General features: G+C 33.9%; 4 protein-coding genes across 6 annotated transcripts; 2 read left to right on the top strand and 2 right to left on the bottom strand.

Annotated features, from left to right (window-relative positions):
• The first annotated feature begins 3,076 nt into the window (after positions 1 to 3,076).
• Positions 3,077 to 6,502, top strand: LOC112744053 (uncharacterized). Of its 2 annotated transcripts, XM_025793520.2 has the most exons (3): positions 3,077 to 3,520; positions 5,771 to 6,003; positions 6,089 to 6,502. In XM_025793520.2, the coding sequence occupies exons 1-2, from the start codon at positions 3,286 to 3,288 to the stop codon at positions 5,992 to 5,994; spliced, it is 459 nt and encodes a 152-aa protein (XP_025649305.1). In that variant the 5' UTR covers positions 3,077 to 3,285; the 3' UTR covers positions 5,995 to 6,003; positions 6,089 to 6,502. The 2 variants fall into 2 exon arrangements, with proteins under 2 accessions (XP_025649305.1, XP_025649304.1); XM_025793519.2 differs by having other exon boundaries at positions 5,771 to 6,502.
• A 979-nt stretch (positions 6,503 to 7,481) lies between these two features.
• On the top strand, positions 7,482 to 10,350 carry LOC112744050 (bifunctional protein FolD 4, chloroplastic). Its single transcript, XM_025793517.3, has 5 exons — positions 7,482 to 8,088; positions 8,617 to 8,942; positions 9,152 to 9,388; positions 9,539 to 9,706; positions 9,839 to 10,350. The coding sequence occupies exons 1-5, from the start codon at positions 7,863 to 7,865 to the stop codon at positions 10,007 to 10,009; spliced, it is 1,128 nt and encodes a 375-aa protein (XP_025649302.1). The 5' UTR covers positions 7,482 to 7,862; the 3' UTR covers positions 10,010 to 10,350.
• LOC112744052 (phosphomannomutase) lies at positions 10,272 to 15,127 on the bottom strand. Of its 2 annotated transcripts, none has more exons than XM_072214882.1 (12): positions 14,597 to 15,127; positions 14,080 to 14,265; positions 12,890 to 12,934; positions 12,706 to 12,772; positions 12,322 to 12,398; positions 12,078 to 12,113; positions 11,927 to 11,982; positions 11,741 to 11,840; positions 11,545 to 11,640; positions 11,368 to 11,457; positions 10,926 to 10,977; positions 10,272 to 10,766 (listed from the first exon to the last, which is right to left on the bottom strand). In XM_072214882.1, the coding sequence occupies exons 2-12, from the start codon at positions 14,146 to 14,148 to the stop codon at positions 10,711 to 10,713; spliced, it is 744 nt and encodes a 247-aa protein (XP_072070983.1). In that variant the 5' UTR covers positions 14,149 to 14,265; positions 14,597 to 15,127; the 3' UTR covers positions 10,272 to 10,710. The 2 variants fall into 2 exon arrangements, with proteins under 2 accessions (XP_072070983.1, XP_025649303.1); XM_025793518.3 differs by having other exon boundaries at positions 14,080 to 14,173; positions 14,597 to 15,118.
• A 354-nt stretch (positions 15,128 to 15,481) lies between these two features.
• LOC112744047 ((+)-neomenthol dehydrogenase) lies at positions 15,482 to 17,837 on the bottom strand. Its single transcript, XM_025793514.3, has 5 exons — positions 17,500 to 17,837; positions 17,018 to 17,264; positions 16,549 to 16,617; positions 16,219 to 16,398; positions 15,482 to 16,085 (listed from the first exon to the last, which is right to left on the bottom strand). Exons 1-5 carry the CDS (start codon positions 17,520 to 17,522, stop codon positions 15,708 to 15,710), a joined length of 897 nt encoding a protein of 298 aa, XP_025649299.1. The 5' UTR covers positions 17,523 to 17,837; the 3' UTR covers positions 15,482 to 15,707.
• Between the last annotated feature and the right edge of the window lie 238 nt (positions 17,838 to 18,075).

Here is an 18,075-nt window from a genome sequence, read left to right as displayed (position 1 = left end):
ACCTTATTTTTTAGAGCTAAAATATTTGGTGAGCACGAAAAGGTAAAAGAAGACTTTAAGATAAGGTCAGACATCCAGTTTCTGACAAAGAAGTTGGTATATTTTTAAGAAGCCCCAAGAATTGGGATGCAATTGGATAGAGGCAACATTGCGGAATTTATGGACCTCGGATTCAAACTTAGAAAAAGGAAAGGTAACCCCTAACTTCATGAAAAAATAATCATAGATATATATGAAATGCCATTCTGACCTATCAAGTCAGGGGAAGCAGACCCTCTCCTTAGGGTTAGCAACAACAATTTCATAGTTTCTCTCATTCTCTAAACTTAAACATAACCTATGATGTCTAAAAAGGCTTCAACATATTCGTTAGTAATCACAGGGATAGGGATAAGAACAATTAAATCTACCCATTTCAAGTCGGACAGGATCTTATACGACAAACTACAGGTACAATACAATAAAACAAAAATCCATCACTAAAAATTAGACAAAACAAGGCAAGTAATGAAAATGTCGGGGCAATTTAAAACATCGCCACTAACATCTTGAACGTAAAACATAAGAAACACAAGCTTTCACATATTCAAAATAGGTCGGGTCAACCTCACGAAACTCTCCCGGAGCACAAACAATTATGCTATACCTCTCACATATAGAAATGAGGCCCTCTCCTATACGGAAACAACATCATTCGGGGCAATATAGAACCCCACGTTCAGAATCATAGCAACAGTAAAAGAGAGCGAAGCAAAACTCCAATCTTTTTCAACAACCCAAATCAAATTCCCAGAATGCTCCCAGAATGCGAAACCCCAAATTCAAAATTGCAAATCACAAGCAACATTTCAAAACTTCAAAACCAGCATTCATTCAAACACGGATACTACCAAAAACATAGAAATAAAACAGAAATCAAGAAAAGTTGGAGTAAGGGACCAACCTTAAAGGAGCGCAAAAGCAAAGAGCACTTTATACGGCAACACACGCTTAATCCTCTCCAACATAATGAAACAAGACCTTCTAAAACCTCAAGATAAAGAAATCTTGAAATGGAAACAGTTACACAAAAAAAGAATGGAGGAAGAAGAAGAGAAAGAGACGAACGTATGATGAAAATGAAAAAAGAAAGGGGAAAAATGAAATATTTATAAGACACTAGGGGCAAAAGTGACATTTTACACCCCTCATTAATGACGCGCACAGATCCCAAAGAAACCATGACGTAACGCACGCTGTGTCATTATGCGACTCAACATTTTCAAAATTTTTTAAAAAATACGTCGAGTACCCGACCTCTTGAAAGCGGTATACCCATAAAGAAACTAAGTCCACAAATCCTCAAACTTGACCTCATAAAAACTCGAACTCAAGTAGGGACACTGTTTATACCTTAACCCAAAGACATTAAGTCAGGTCCAAAAAGAATAAAAGCCCACCCAAAAAGGTGGCCTCCTTTACTTATCCGACCTCCTAGAGGTCGAGCATGACAAAGGAAGTTCTACCCTACTTATCTGAACAAGCAACTGATTCTTGAAATATCTTCTACAATCTCTCTTTTTTATCTAGAAGGGAGATCTCAACAAATTCTCAAGAATAAGGAAACAGTTATCCACAATCAAAGGTAGAACTATACTAAAAAGGTGGTTATTTCTCTACTATAAATACACTGACCCACTCAAATATATTCAAAATCCAATTTACTAAAAATTTGCTTAAAGTCCTAGCTAACTTAAGCATCCGAGTCTCTTGTAAATACCACCCCCATCTCCTCACGAGGAACTCGGACGACGATACCTCCACACCAACACAAGTCGGATGCTACCTCAAAAGGAGTTTGGACCTTACGTTTAGGTCCAAATCATCGTTTTAGGTAACCCCTATAACCAGTGGCGGAACTTGAAACAAAATTTTGGGGGGGCCAGATAGAAAATAATTGTCAAAATGTTTTTGATATGGACCCCATTTAAGATAAGCTCGTCTAATCTCATCTCTCTGGTTTGGGTGATACTGCCAAATTTAAAGCCGTTTTTCAAGATCTCGTTCCAAAAAGTTAAGGTTAAGTCATCAGATGTAACTTTTTGAACTTTTGAAGGTTATATCTCATCACTTTCTTTGTGATTCATTAAAGTAGAAGAACTATCTACAGGTGTTGATATTGTAAAAGTTATATGTTCTCATTTTTAAATATTAGCCTTCCTCTTAAAAAATGTATCAATTCTTTGATTTTTCATTATTATTTTATATGAAAATTTGAATATATATCCTATAAAATATGTAAAGAAGAAGTTAGAAGGACAAATATTAAAATTTATAATATTTATTGAATTTTTTTATCAATTTATACAAATACAATAATATTAATACTTATTGAATATTCTATTATTTTTTATCATATAAAAAATTAAATTAAATAAATAGTAAAATATAAAATAATATTAAATTAAATAAATAAAAAATATCTAATTTTTTATATCTGAACTTAAAGATAGAGAGATTGTTGTTTATTGAACTTATTAGATACTTTAAGTCATAGTAAAGTATTTAAGTCAATTGAACTATTTTTTATCTTTTGAAAAAGTATTACTAAGCTTTTTATAAAAAGTTTGGGGGCCATGGCCCCCCCTTGTCTGAACTAAGCTCCGCTGCTTATAACACTAGCCATAATTATTTTTTGTTATATTAGACCAACTTGATTAAACGTGATTAATAAAAAAATTTAGATGTATAACATTATTCTTAAATTATATAATTTAGTACAATTTAACGTATCAGTTTCATAACTCATCGAAATTTATGATTTATACTTAAAAATATTAAATATTTATTACTTTCATTAATCTTGTATTTATTATCTCAGAGATAGTAGTAGACTTTTTTTTGTGAGAAAAAAAAATCTCGTTTAATAAAAAGTTAATACGTATCTTATATGCATTCGAGATAAAAAAAAAAAATTGTAATTTATAAGTATATTTATCTCCACGGTAAATGAGAGAACTCATAAGTAATATAGAGTAACAAATACCTCCTAATAACGTATTTATGTAAAAGAAATCCATGCATACAAACTTTTTTTGGACTAGGCCCCGGCTAGAAAAACTGACCCGGCCCAATGAATTAGAAGCCACCCATACAGAGCCACGAACCATAAGCTCTCCTAGTCCTATGCTCCATGAACCATGACTCCCTTCAATCTGCATTCAAAGTCCCTGTGACCCAGCCCCGTCATCTTCTCCGACGCTTCACTCCTGGTCTAGCTCTGGTCTAGTGGTTTGTCTTCAACTAATGATGGCTCCGAACAAGACTTCCGAAGTGGTGGATACGCATGAAGCCACTTGGAGCTCTCAAACTGATGATTTGGAGTTGGAATCACTGGAATCTGAGTTGAAGCAAATGGCGCACAAGATTCTTGAACACCGATCAACCTTACCGGATCAGCTCAAATCTACTCTTCTCTCTATTCTTGACGCTCACAGACCTCTTTATCCACATCCCTCTCACCATGCTTCAACCCCCCCAGGTCACTTTCTAGGGTTTTCGTTTCTTCTTTTAGGATGAAAAAAAAAATGAAGGGAATTGAGATTGTTTAGAACTGAAAATTGTATTTATGTATGATTCTACTACCTAGGGTTTTTGTTTGCGACTTTTTTCCTTCTGGAATTACTGGATTTGATGTTGAGGCCTAAAAGTTGAGAACTTAGTTCAAATTTCAGGCTTTGTAGGTTACCCAAAGTATTATTTTGAATAATCTTCTGCATTTGTGTCAGCATTGCAAGCATATCAAATTTTACAATGATTTTGCTATAAAAGTTTGAGGGATGAGATATACTAAAAAATGTTAGCCTTCATTGGCTACCATGGCTACCATGGTCATGACTGAAACTTGTGTGAAAATCCAGTGCATTTGAATATTGTCATGTAGTAAGCCAAAGTGCAGTTTGAATGGTGTCATGTAGGTAGAAGTTAGAAATATTGTTTTTTCTATATCTAGAAAGATGGTTGATGATATCTAGGAAGTTAGTAATATAAGGATGCCTTACTTTCTTGTCCTAATGATCTGTAATCGTGGAGTGGTATTGATGTGAACTTTTGCAGTGGTTCTCTAAAATCTAAATGATTAAGATTATTATTTCTCATGTATTTCAGTTTAAGATCTCTAGTTTGGTGTGACAAGCCTGAATTTTGACTTGCTAGTGATTGTCTAAAGTGCTTATTCTATGCCTAAACTGAATTAATTATTCTGCTTACCCTTTCTTTTAATTAAATCTATTTAATCTTTAGTGATGGGAAATAAAATTTAACCTCGTCTTGATTGCACTACCAGAGTTGCCCTTGCTTTCTCAAGAAACACATTTGTCATCTTAGGGTCGTTATGTATACACTAATCAAATGGTTTGTAATAATTTGCAATTCTAAAGAGCATTTCCTTGAGTGCACTAATTGATCAAATGGATAAAGCCCTAGAAATTTTAATCTTACTAATGTTAGATCTGCAGTTTGCTTAGTTTCTTGAACTATGAGACAGGGAACACAACAAATAAGTGAAGAGGAATTACCTTGTTATACCAAGCCTAGCTGAATTTCATATTTTCAAAGAGAACATGTCCATTAAATAAAACATGTGGTAGTTAGATTGATAAAACAGCTTATTACTAAAGCTCAATTAATATTCATGAGGGTGGAAGCTTGCAAGGAAAAGATCATTGGAACTGGTAAATGCATAAAATGATTAACACAATCTTGAGGATAAATTGAAATGAAGCAAGACTTATTTTTGTAACAATTTCTGTTGGCCAAGCTTTGATTTGTATTCTATGGTTTTAATAGGACTTGTGTCAAAGACGACATTGTAATTTTTTTAGCAAATTATTGGCAAGGATTTTTTTTAATATATACTATTGTCACATAAAGTGTGTTTACTAACGGAGAAAGCAATGGGGGTTCTATGGAGCCAGGCACCCCACTTCTGTCCCTCTTCTCTGTTAAGGAAAATGCCCTTTATTACCTCTTTATTTCCGTTGTGAATCCTCATTTATTTGTTCTCTTGAGAAAGTCGAATATCTGGGTATATTAGTAGAAACATTTTAAAAAGAAAAAATCTAAGAAAAAATAATACAATACAATAAACATAATAAAATTTAATTTAAACATAATCTACTATGTAGGGTTTTTGTTTGGGACTTGTTTACTTCTGGAATTACTGGATTTGATGTTGAGGCCAAAAAGTTGAGAACATAGTTCAAATTTCAAGCTTTGTAGGTTATCCAAAGTATTATTGTGAATAATCTTTTGGATTTGTGTCAGCATTAGTAAGCATGTCCAATCTAAGTGCTAATATCAAATTTTACAATAATTTTGCTACAAAAGTTTGAGGGATGAGATATACCAAAAAACGTGAGCCTTCAGGCATCATTGGCTACCATGTTCTTGATTGAAACTTGTTGAATTCCAATGAGTTTTGAATATTGTCATGCAGTAGGCCAAAGTGCATTTTGAATGGTGTCATGTAGGATGAAGTTAGTGATATTGTGTTTTCTATATTGGTTGATGATATTTTGTAAAATCATATCATAAAGCATCTTTTGTATTATATGGATGGTTATTGCCATTTAAGTCTTTCCTCTTACCTTTATGTTCTGGAGCTAACTGCTTAAGATAGGTAGTAGTATTACTACTATGAGTCTGAGTTCTAGAATTGATTCTTTGCTGATGGCTGAGATTTATTCTATTCTGTGGTATATGACAAGTTGAGCTGAACTATATTGTACAGGTGCATTGGACCATAACATTTATCAGAGCGAAGGTTCACCTGCACCAGAAGATCCAGAGACAGCCAAGAAAGTAAAATTGCTGAATGAGAAAATCACACAGAATTGTTCCACCATGCCAGTCATCCTGAAACGGATGAAAGATTGCATTGCAAGAATTGAGAAGTTAGATTCATACAATGCTGCGGTTATACATCCAGCCTTCAAGGCGAAGAAGACTGGTTAAGCATACTGGGTATACATATTTATTTTCCTGAACATTTGAGATTGAGGTAATCCAGCACTAACACCTAACCATTTTGGTATTTTGCCCAATGAAGCTGCACACACGCATTCACATGTTCATATTTTGAGAGTATGAAGCAAAGCTTGGTTTAAGATGTTTGGCATTGTTTGGCCATTTGTGAATCTTTCAAGTTGCATCATCCCCTGCCTACAGGACAAAGGGATTGTTGGTGCAATATGGTGAAGAGAAAGATTGGATATTGTATAATCCTTATTCTGCCTTCTAGTGTTTGTTTGGTTAATGATTAATTGTATGTAAGCATCTTTTTTTTTTTCTTTATTGTATGATCATTTTTGTTTGTTTGGTTGATTGCTTGATCATTACTTGTATGTAAGCCATTTTATATGTTGAACGGCCCTCTAATTCAAGAGATTTGACCACACCTTTAACTCCCATGCTAGGGAGATTATTACAAAGTAATTACGATTTATTAGTTGCATTTTAATAATTGGTGGGTATTTGATCTTGTGTTACATTAAATGACTAAATGTTACAACCTCAATTCCCCTCTATCCAGATACAATGATTAGATTAAGGATGTAATGAAAAGTGATAGTAGATAAAAAGCAGGAACGTAGTGAATAATATAAAAAGGAAAGAATCTGTTAGTGACATTGGTGACACCCATTTGTGCTAACAAAGAAAAATGCTCATCGATTCCGTACAAGCTACAACTGTTTTATTGTAGAAGCTTCTGAACAAATTGTTGCACAAAAAAGGTTATAAAGAGGGTGCGGCAATTGGTTCTGTGGAGTTGCAGGTTCTGTTGAACACCCAAAGGTTAAGAGGAACCAAGCCTAAAATGATAACTTCAAACTGACCTTAATCATAGGCTTTCCTAGTTGAAAGACATATAAGATGTTTCTTTAAAGTCAATTTTTTTTTCCATGACATAAACTTCGTTGGTAGATAATCTATATACGATAGTAGTTGTTCATGAGTTGAGTAAATTTGATTTGGCAAGATAAATTTACGGTTTATACTATCAAATTCAATTTGGTTTCTTTTGCTTTAGTTGTCAAAAAGAGTTTAATTTTAGTATTAAGTTTTGATATTGAGAATAAACACAAAATAAGTTCATGAATTAATGAAAAATTATTTTTGAGAAAATTACTTTAAAGAATCTTTAGGCAAAGTCGATTTTAGCATTAAAAAAAATAATTTATATAAGATTTAAAGGGTATGACCAAATCTTTTGTACAGACTAATATATTGTTTTTTCATTTATTTTTTTCCTTTTAAATGTTTTCTTTTTAATTGACTATTATATTCAAACATTTACTTATACTGTTATACACCTTCATTTATAGCAAAAAGAATTGTTATTGCAAGCTATAAATTCATTTATGACCTTCCATATAATAAAATGTCAGCTGATTTATCTTTTTAGTGTTGTCATGTTAATCTTTTGAGATTTTTGCCTAGACATTGTTTCGGTTATGCATTTTGGTTATCCTTCAAAGTTCAAACACATCAACCAAAACAACAGTGCAGTTAATTTTAATGGATCTACAAAAAGAGAAAAAAAAAAAAGAAAATTGTAATCTAAAGTATATTTATCTGTCCCAAAAAAATAGAACTTCTCTTAAATATTATATTTCTTAAGAATTTTAGTACAAAAGTTTTTTTTAAATAATTAATTTTCTTAATGGTTTTCTAGAATAACTTTTCCAAACATTTTGTTGTATAAAAAATGTTAAAATACTTAACATTTATAAGTGAGGGGAAAAAAACAACATTTGAATATTTTGATCACTAAACCTGTGTTGTGTTGTGTTGTGTTGTGTTTGAGGAATCAACTAATACGAATGGCTTCTGCTGCTGCTTCTTCATGTTCTTCCCTTTCAATGATGTTTCTAACTCATTCCTGTGGTGCTACTTCTTCCACCGCCCACCGCCTTCTCCCACCGGGATGCCTCCGCCGCCGCCTCCACTGCCACCCGTTACAGATGGGCCCCACCTATCTCCGATGCCTCACTTTTCACTCTTCCGCAGCCGAACCTCCTTCACCGCCCCATGTTGTTCTTCCCCATGGTACAAACAAAGCACTCAACTTTTCTGCTGCTTTTTGTCTCTTTGAAACCTCGGTTCAGTTTTTAGCTTAATGGGTCAAATGGGGTACCCTTCTTTTGTTATTTTGTAGCTATCTAGTGTATTTATGGCATTAAAGAAAAAAAAAAAAGCAGTTTTTTACATTCAACTTGAAATGGTGCTAGTGACTTTCTTTACATCCAATAAGGTTTAGGGTTTAGTTTTTTTTTTTATTTGGTGGGGGTGGGAGGATTCGAGTTGCTGTTTGGTTGAGATTGCCAGTATTTGTGTCTGCCTGTGTTGATTCAACATAGCCTGCTAGTGACTTTGTTGAATTAGATGCATAAATTTTGGTATTTAGCATGAATTTTACCTCGGCTACCTGCTGATCAGGTTCTAGATGATAATTTGTACAATGAAGAATTTGAAGTCTTATGTCTGACAATGAATCCTTTCTATTGCTATTGTATTAGGAAGGTTTCGCTAAGTTATGTTCATATGTTTTTTTTTTTAATATGATTATGTGTGCAGCTTCCCTGACTACTGAGGCTAATACTAAGGTGATTGATGGAAAAGCGGTAGCAAAGCAGATCAGAGATGAGATAACGGCTGAAGTCTCCAGGATGAAAGAAGCTATTGGTGTGATTCCAGGGTTAGCCGTAATCCTTGTTGGAGATAGAAAGGACTCGGCTACTTACGTGCGTAACAAGAAGAAAGCTTGTGAATCTGTTGGAATCAGTTCTTTGGAAGTACATTTGGAGGAGGATTCCACAGAAGAGGAAGTATTGAAGCATATTGCAGGCTACAATGATGATCCTTTAGTTCATGGCATTCTTGTTCAGTTACCTTTACCTTCTGTATGCTTCTACATCTCTAACTTAATTTTATATTATGAGAAATGTTTGATAAAAATCATACTAAATTTCCTATATTTTCTTGGAAATACATCAAGAATTTCATACACAAAAGTTCAATAACTCAGATGAGTTTGCTGCGCGCCATTGTATAAGTGTGACTTAATCACTTTCATTGGAAGCTTTATTAATTTTTCTTGGCCTTGTGACAGCATATGAATGAGCAAAATGTCCTGAATGCTGTTAGAATTGAGAAAGATGTAGATGGTTTTCATCCATTAAATATTGGTCGTCTTGCCATGCGTGGTAGAGAACCGCTATTTGTCCCCTGTACACCAAAGGGGTGCATAGAGCTACTTCACAGACACGGCATTTCTATTAAAGGAAAGAGGGCCGTTGTAATTGGTCGGAGCAATATCGTAGGAATGCCAGCTGCTCTCCTGCTGCAGGTAAACATCTCATTAGTCAAAACTTTAAAAATTATAAACAGTTCAAAACTTGTTTTATTTAAATATAATTGTGGATTTGTGGCTCCTTTCTTTTTTACATAAAAAATGTATATTTATACTTGTATATATATTTTTATTTAATTTTCCTAGAGAGAAGATGCTACTGTTACTGTCGTCCATTCAAGAACCAATAATCCTGAAGAGATCACAAAGCAGGCAGATATTATCATCTCGGCTGTTGGGCAACCAAACATGGTTAAGGGAAGCTGGATAAAACCTGGTGCAGTAATTATCGATGTTGGAATCAACCCAGTAGAGGTTCGTAGATTTAATATAAGTCCTTTATCTTGGTTGTGTTTTTATGAATAACAAAATAAAAAACAATTAAATGCTTAAATTTAAAATCAAGGTTTTTTAACCAATCCATGTGTATTTGGGTGTTTGAGACAGGATCCGAATAGCCCTCGAGGTTATAGACTGGTTGGAGATGTTTGTTATGAAGAAGCCGTAGAAGTTGCCTCGGCTGTTACTCCTGTTCCTGGAGGAGTTGGTCCAATGACCATAGCAATGCTTCTCCAGAATACACTCATCTCTGCAAAGAGGATGCATAATTTTGAATAAACAAGTGAAAGCATGTAATATCATTTATTCCATCAATTTTTTGTTTAGGAGATTTTGGATTTTGTCTTACCTTTATGGTTTAGTTGTACATTGAAAAAAAGAAAGGGGGGAAATGAAAGTGTTTCTTAGGATGGTAGCATAAAGGATCCCCTTCCATGTAGTTGCATAATGTGAAGAAAGGGAAGTCACACAGCAATCAATTCATTACTCTTTAAGAAACTTGGTTGAAATGTCAAATCTAATAGTATAGGATACAAGCAGGTGAAAAGAAAGCTCTTGTTTTCATTATGAGTCTTTAACTTCATGAATAAATTATAACTCAAATGAGAATAATTGATCAAGTTTCTTGATTTGGTCCTTCTGCATTTTGGTTATGCATGTGTAGCTTCCATATCAGTATTTAGATATTGAAATTTTGGACTAAAGAATGAGTACTGATGTTCAGCCAAAATATGGATTGGAAGTTACTCTAGTGGCAGCATCATTGCCATGTTATGAACTCATGAGTTAGCAGCATCACTCTCACAGATTAATTTAAGACAAAATTTAACTGAATGACATGCTTATAAAAATGCCAACAAAATTACAAAATGGGGGAACCAAAATTACAGTGATTATGTCTGCATCTTCTTATCATATGTAAATGTGTATTTTATACTTCCTCAATGGTGGTTCTCAATGGAAACATTGCTTCAGCAAATTCAATTTTTAAGGAAGAGAGCTGTGCACTGCTTCATGGTATCTTCAGGGCTTGTAACTGAAAGGAATGAATACAAATTATAAGCACTGCAGCAACAATTATTTGCCCTGGATGATTCGGTCTTAATTTAAAATGGAATTGTTTCAGCATGCCATTGTAACCAAAACTCAGTCATTTTTTTCACATATTATGATTTAAAGTTAGGAAGCAACTAACCTGTGTGACCAATAGTCCTTTCTGATTCATAGATTTCATGGTCATTTCCACCCTGCTCAAAGAAAATTACCAAATAAGGTTATTGTAGGAAATTAATCAATCTTCATCCTTTGGTAACACCATAAAGTAGGCATATAGCTTCAATTTTGGGACTGATATATTGTTGCAACATATAATTTCTAAAAGCATGATCATTTTGGTGAATATTTGAAACAAGTTTCAAAATGGAGAAAAAAGGTTCATGCAGTCTCCATAAAACAGACAATTATTTGCTTGTTACAGAAATTTTTTGCCCCAACTCACTTTAAGGATTTTTCATAAAAATGTGTCACATTGATAAATCATAGACAAAAAGGATCCAGTAGCGACTGGCGTCATAGAATTCAAAAATCTATAATGGTACAGAGTTACAGATATTTGTTTGATACTCTAAAGGACTAACCTTGTAAGTTTTGTCACCAAAGAAGTGAATTTCATTAAAATCTTCAAGGTATCTAAGGCAGTATGTTTTATCCCAACCTTGGGGGAAAACCTGAAGAGAAGATTCAAATTAAGACATGCTCACTTATAACTTGGCCATTAAGAAATTCCCCACATTGGCATGAAGATCATCACTTACATCAAAGCTTATCTGCCCTCCAATGGAAAATGTCAGATTAAAATGAGCAAACTTTTCACGAAGCACCTCAACCATTTTTGGACGAATGTTCTGAATCTGAGAACATGTGTTGCAAACTTTTAAAAGAAATATAGGACCTATCAAATTATAGAGACTGAAAATTCTAATGAATATTCACATGACCAAGATGTCTCACCTTGTCATACTTCTCAAATTCATCTCTTTCTTCTTGGCTACAGTTTCGCCCAATTGGCGACACATTCAGCATTCCACTACGGAACTCTATGAATGTTCCCCTGAAAAGATTATGTCAAAAACAGGATTTATAAGTTTTCTGCAATAAAAATGAACAGTATATGATTAACCTCTGAATATGGCTGACCTCTTAATAGGGATATCCAAGTCAGCAATGTAATGAAGTGTGAAATTAATAAATTCCTACAACAAAATTATCTCTAAATGCAGTTAGGAGGTAATCAGCATGGTTGCCTCAGTCTCAAACAATATGGCTTGAATGGAAATTCGGGCCTTACCTTGAGCTTTTCATCACCAAGGAATGATTTCAAGCTCTGTAAACAGGGAAATTATTATATCAAAATTTTACATTGCTACATTAACAGAAGGCCCCGTGCGCGCGCACCGGCGGGGTTTTACAAGCGACACCATGATGGTACTAGTTTTGTTCATTCGATAACAAAAGGATCATCACAACTTTTTCAAGTTACATCTGATCATTGTAATTTGATTCTATCAAGGATTGAGGTTTATGAGGTGTACCTGGGTTCCAATGAGGTTTCCTTCCTTATGAGCCACAAGACCATTCTCAGAAAATACATAATCATAGTCATTGGTAACTGCAACAAATAAGGGGTATATTCAAAAGATAGATCCTTTTGATTTCTTTCTAATAGCTTATCAAAGATGCATGATTTGACAAAAGTAGAGAAAAGTAAAAATTGAATTCTCAGCTTATATCAGCAAACATAATTCCCAACTTCAGCTTATATCAAAGAAGATAACAAAACAAACATGAAAAAGAAACCACATAATAGAATTAATTAACATTAAGCAATGAGAAGGAACACTACAATCAATTTTCTCCAAGTGGTTTCACATAACGAAATTATAGCATCAGAAATCAGAGAGATGCTTGTAGCTAACCTGTGCTGCCCAGTTGCTCAGATATCTTTACAAGGTCAGAACCACCCACAACTCCAACTGTTACAACCTGTACCAGGAAAAAGGAAAGGACTTTTAAAGCAGGTTCTATGAATGGTCAGGTATGGATTAAGAAAACAAATGCATGTAAACTTTTTTTCCCAAAAAAAAAATCCGGCTCATTTACCTTCCTTAGATCTTGCATGAATGCCAACATCTCTGGAGTCACCACCTTGAATTCGAGTAGGAAACAATAAATAAAGGTGATGCAAGACTAAACAATCATAATAAATCCAAATTTTCTAGTTTTCTTCAGCATTATGGTGTTATAGCATGCTATAATTAGTAGGCTTTGGATTCAGCAGCCTTCTCCAAAGTGAGGCTATTGGTAGCCTCTTCATACTTAATTATAAAATAACCCCAAGCATATTTTTTCATATTTAAAAAGTACTCACGCTTTGTTTTTTATTTCTTTTCAGACCTTCACTGTTCAAATAACAAGAAAAGAAAGTACTGCCACATCTCATTGCTGCCTTATCCTTTGTAATAATGCAACACCGTTAACAAATTTTGATCCACCTCCATCATGTCCAATATAAACGTTGACAATGGTGGTGATTGATGGATGATCTTGGTGAACGATCTGTGGAGTGTTGATTGAGCAACATGGGCTCACTTCTTCCTCTTCCTCTTGTTTCTCTTTTGTCATTATTATTCCTTCTCATTGCTCTTTAATTATTGAAATATATGATAAGTATTGGTGTCTTTATTCATATGAGTATGCTCTTGACTTTTTGAATAATCTAGGTTATTCAATCAACTCATTAATTTGTTAAAAGATTATCTAGTTTCATAAAGAGAGCCACAGTCAAATTCAACATTGATGACCCAATTCCACAGTCATTTCAATTAGTTTATGCAGCATTTGTGGCTGTTGGAAGTGAGAATGTTTTTCTTTTTCTTGGTTGAGAGTGGGCACAGTTGGAATATAGAACTTGCTTTTATGGACTTCTCATGGAGATAAAAATTATTCACACAATTCCAAGCCAAACAAATGAAACTACTGAAGAGTGTTCATGGAAGTTGCAATAGTGAAGGAAGAAATGAAGCTGCGTTGTATCTCAAGTTTGGGATAATGCATGTTAAAAAAGAAATAAAATAAAAATAAAGAAGGAATACTTTCAAATATTAAAAGATATGTATGGGGTATATTTTATAATTGAATTTGAAGAGGCTACCGAATCCAAACCCTAATTAGTAACCTTAAACTACTTGTAGACAATAAATCTGACTCTGAACACATCAAATTGCTCCATTAATATATTATTTTGTTATGTATACAATAGTAATGCCATTGGCTCAAGAAGAAAGAAGTACCTTCCTTGGGGCTGTAAGAGTCCCATCAACATCAAACAATGCAATCAAACCAGGTTTCCGGGCAGCCATTTATTCTTATTATTAGCACCAAACCCTGCAAAGTGTTGAACCTCTTCATCAAGGTTTAAGCAAATATATGGTCAAAACTGCAAATCAACAATTCTTGTTTTCCCCCTTCAAAGGCAACTGTTTGCTTCATCAAGCAATAAAGACACAAGAGAATATGAATATTATCCAAAACTTCATTATACCATTCAGCAGATACATAATTGAACTTGTTTGGTAAACGCTTCTTCATCAATAGTGCAAGATAATTTCTAACCGAAGCTGATAAAGTTCAGAATTTTAAACGAGATTCTAAAACACTCTAGGCCAATACACAATCTTAAAGTTTTGCAAATGCTTCTTCATCAAGTAAGGAATTTTGGAAGAAAAAGAGAAACAGCCAGCTCAGAAATTTAGAATTCCATAAAATTTTTAAAATAAATAATAAAAGAAAAGAAATTAAAAACGCTACCTTGCACGCAACGCAGCAGCAGGAGTGGAGGTCTGGAGGAGAACGCAGATCGCCGGAGAGAAGCTGGGAGCGTGTTACAATGGTGGAAGCAAAGGGGTTGATATAAAACGATTTGAGATCTGTGATTGAGAGGGAATTGGACACAGGAAACTGCTTTCAGTGGGGCCTACCTACCATCAACCAAGGCGCGCACAAAAACTGAAAAACATGTGCATAGTAGTATACTACCGTACAATCTAGTTATACATGATTGAAAACTGGATCTCCCAAAATATAGCACATATTTTGAGTATCTTTTTATTTGTATTTTTTATATTTTAAAATAAAATATTGTATTAAGTGAATTATTATTCTTCACATTATTTTATTGAGACTACGAGTTAGACGAATCGGATAGGTTCGGTTGAACCTGATCCTATCTGCTGCAGGTCAGGTTGCCAACTTATTCGGATTGAATGGAAGCGAGTTGGATACCTAAAATTTAGTAGATGCACAATTGGTGGAGTAATTCCAAAGCATGAGAGTGATGAGAAGTTACATTTGCACCTTAGCAAGCAATATAATCATTACTTAAAATCCTGGAAGGAAACTTCTTAGCATCCTTCGTTGCACTTTCTTGCTTCACACTACATGTCTCTTTAAATTTTGTCCTATTTCCATTACAACAATGAATAACTTTCAACTTTCCTTACTAGAAGCCACAAAGAAAAAGGGGTGAAATTTTTCTGAATTGCTAATCACTTTGAAAGAAATGGAAGTTGGCATCATGGAATATGCCGTTCCTCCATCAATGGTAAGAGGAAAGCAGTGTTACAACTTAAAATGCACTAACAAATCTTTAAAAGGGTCTGGACCCTAATTTCTATTGGATCTAAGAACTAGGAGTGTGAGAATATAATTTATTTGGTAAGTAAAGAAAAAATTATACACTTACAAAATCTCATGTTACATGCTGAAAGTAAGATTTCTCATTGAATAGGTTCTTCATTTAACATGGTTCCTTTCAACCATAACAAATTTTCCTTTAATGAACCTGGCTTATTATCAACGCTCTTGAATTATGTAAACAAGAACAAATGAACAACAACAAAGACTAATTGGCATCTTCTGATTAAAATGGCGAAACTTCACTTCGGACGAAGAAGAGACCGGACTGACCCCCATTAGATAGCAGAGCCAACCTTACAGCGCTCTCGGCACCTTCGTCAACACTAAGGTTACCAAGGTTGAAGTTTATATCCGTTTTGACAAAACCAGGACAAACAGAATTGATACAGAAAGATGGATACTTCTTTGCAAGAATTCTTGTGTATGCATTCAAAGCAGCTTTTGAAACTATGTATGCAGAAAAAGCAGGAGGCCATCCTTTGGTTTCAAATGAACCCTCTTTGAAATCACTTAGAAATTGATTCAAAACCTCATCAATTTTTTCTTCTGTTAAGCTTTCGTCATCACTTAGAATTCCTTTAGCCCATTCATTTGGTAGGTTCTGTATCAGCATAAGAAACCATATAGCAGCAAATACATTAGTAGTATTCAAGAGAAAATAAAAACTACATGATTTAGAGAAAATAAAACATGATATAATATCTGTATTAAAATATAAACAAATTATCAAAAACCTTCAACTGTCCCATGGAGGAGGAAACATTGACAATCTTTGGTGAGTCTGACAATTGTAGAAGGGGAATAAGTGCTTCACACATTCCTTTGACACCATAATAGTTAGTTCTAATTCCTGCTTCTGCAGATTCATAATCTTGACATACAATTTTACTCCAATCAATAGCATCAGCCCTTTCCTATATTCAAAGATTCAAGAATCAATGCTCTAGAATAATCTTTAGAACAAAAGCCAATGTTCTTTGTAAATTACCAAAGAAATGTTTATCTAATCATTACTCAAAATGAATGAAATAATCTGACATGGATTGGTATTGAAAAAACCATACCCCAGAAGCAAGTAAAGCTTTGAATGCATCGCCATCAACGACTGTCCCAGGGATTCCTGCATTATTCACCTAAACAGAATAACATTTCTCAGCAGTGAAGAAAAATGAAATTAGATTATGAAAAAAGAACATGCAAAGAGAAGCAAAGTAAAAATCCAAAGGCATTCCCCCCTTAACAAGAAGAATTTAAGACATTTCTCATGGTTTTGTACTTTTGTTATTGACGGAGAGACGAAAACCAATTAACCAATCAAAAATGCATCCATAAGTAAGAAATATTCACATTCTTATAAGACATGTTTCATTTCCTTTTTCAAGTGACATGAGACTTCACATAAGCAATCCATAGAAACATAATAAATTAGGAAATTAAAGCATAAAGTTCACAAATCAATATACAGTACCCAACTTAACATTACACCACAAAATAAAATGCTATATTTCAAGAACCTAAAGTTTTTAAGCATACCAAGATATCAAGTTTTCCAAATTGGGTTTTGATGAAATTTGCAAGGGATGCTATGCTGTTAGCATCAGTGACATCAAGCTGATGATAAACAACATGGCCAGATAGACCTAAATCTTTGAGATTCTGAAGAGCTTCAAGACCCCTTTTCTCATCTCTTGCTGTTAAGATCACTGTGATCCCATTAGAAGCCAATTGCTTACATATTCCAAATCCTATCCCTTTGTTTGCTCCTGTCACTACTGCATACCTATAACATGAAAACCAATTATCAAGAATTCGGGATTCGAACTTTTTACAACTAATAGTTTCTATTTTCTTCATCAGTGTTTTCTGTTTTCACGATTTTGTAAAGGAAAAAACAATTGAAAACTGGGAAAAAAATTATGAAACTAATCACGCTTCAGTTTTTGTTGCCAATTAAAATTTCTTACAGATGGAGAGAATCATAAGTACATGATGATAATTGAAGAAACTGGTGTTACCTCTTTGAACTTTCTTCTGCCATTGTATCTATCAATAGGTAAATTTTCAGACACACATTTAAGATAACGAGTTTACTAGATTTTCTTTGCTGTTACGTAGTGTTATATAACAAGTTTATCTAGGAACTTCCGATAGAAAATGTGTCTTGACGTTGACATAGTTGTTTACAATGTAACTGAATCCTTAATTATATTATATTAACTAAACGAAGTTAACGATAATTTCTTCCTACATAGATATCTGCGTTGAGCATGTTACTCTCAAACGAATTCGGTTGCTTCCTATTTCCTATCCCACATTTTGTGTTTTTCACTTTTTCTTTGCTATTGGTTGCTCCACTCACAAAGGTTATGTGGTCACAAATATAAATAAAGGAGGGAAAGGGGGGGGGGGGGTGTTTTGAAATGGTATTTTGGGATCACAAGGGTATAATGGTCAATGTCTCAAAAATTCAGGGGCATAACGTTAATTTGGAATATCAAAGGAAAAAAAATTAAAAATTGAAATTTTTAAATAAATTCAAATCATTCCTTTTTTTAGTTATTCCAAAACAAAAAACACCGCCAGAATTTACA

This window comes from Arachis hypogaea, chromosome 14 (assembly GCF_003086295.3).
Source record: "Arachis hypogaea cultivar Tifrunner chromosome 14, arahy.Tifrunner.gnm2.J5K5, whole genome shotgun sequence".
Taxonomy (NCBI): domain Eukaryota; kingdom Viridiplantae; phylum Streptophyta; class Magnoliopsida; order Fabales; family Fabaceae; genus Arachis; species Arachis hypogaea.
Note: the sequence above shows the minus strand (reverse complement) of the source record. Positions and strands in the feature narration are given on the sequence as shown.

Excerpts from the sequence above, each read along its gene's own strand:
- LOC112744052 (XM_072214882.1), bottom strand. The coding sequence starts at position 14,148 with ATGGCTGCCCGGAAACCTGGTTTGATTGCATTGTTTGATGTTGATGGG. Across the intron at positions 12,114-12,321 it reads GAAACCTCATTGGAACCCAG|AGCTTGAAATCATTCCTTGG; the intron begins GTACACCTCATA and ends CCCTGTTTACAG. Across the intron at positions 11,458-11,544 it reads GAGGGCAGATAAGCTTTGAT|GTTTTCCCCCAAGGTTGGGA; the intron begins GTAAGTGATGAT and ends TCTTCTCTTCAG.
- LOC112744053 (XM_025793520.2), top strand. The coding sequence starts at position 3,286 with ATGATGGCTCCGAACAAGACTTCCGAAGTGGTGGATACGCATGAAGCC. Across the intron at positions 3,521-5,770 it reads CCATGCTTCAACCCCCCCAG|GTGCATTGGACCATAACATT; the intron begins GTCACTTTCTAG and ends TATATTGTACAG.
- LOC112744047 (XM_025793514.3), bottom strand. The coding sequence starts at position 17,522 with ATGGCAGAAGAAAGTTCAAAGAG. Across the intron at positions 17,265-17,499 it reads GCAGAAGAAAGTTCAAAGAG|GTATGCAGTAGTGACAGGAG; the intron begins GTAACACCAGTT and ends TTCATGTTATAG. Across the intron at positions 16,618-17,017 it reads TTGGAAAACTTGATATCTTG|GTGAATAATGCAGGAATCCC; the intron begins GTATGCTTAAAA and ends TATTCTGTTTAG.
- LOC112744050 (XM_025793517.3), top strand. The coding sequence starts at position 7,863 with ATGGCTTCTGCTGCTGCTTCTTCATGTTCTTCCCTTTCAATGATGTTT. Across the intron at positions 8,089-8,616 it reads CCATGTTGTTCTTCCCCATG|CTTCCCTGACTACTGAGGCT; the intron begins GTACAAACAAAG and ends TTATGTGTGCAG. Across the intron at positions 8,943-9,151 it reads TTCAGTTACCTTTACCTTCT|CATATGAATGAGCAAAATGT; the intron begins GTATGCTTCTAC and ends GCCTTGTGACAG.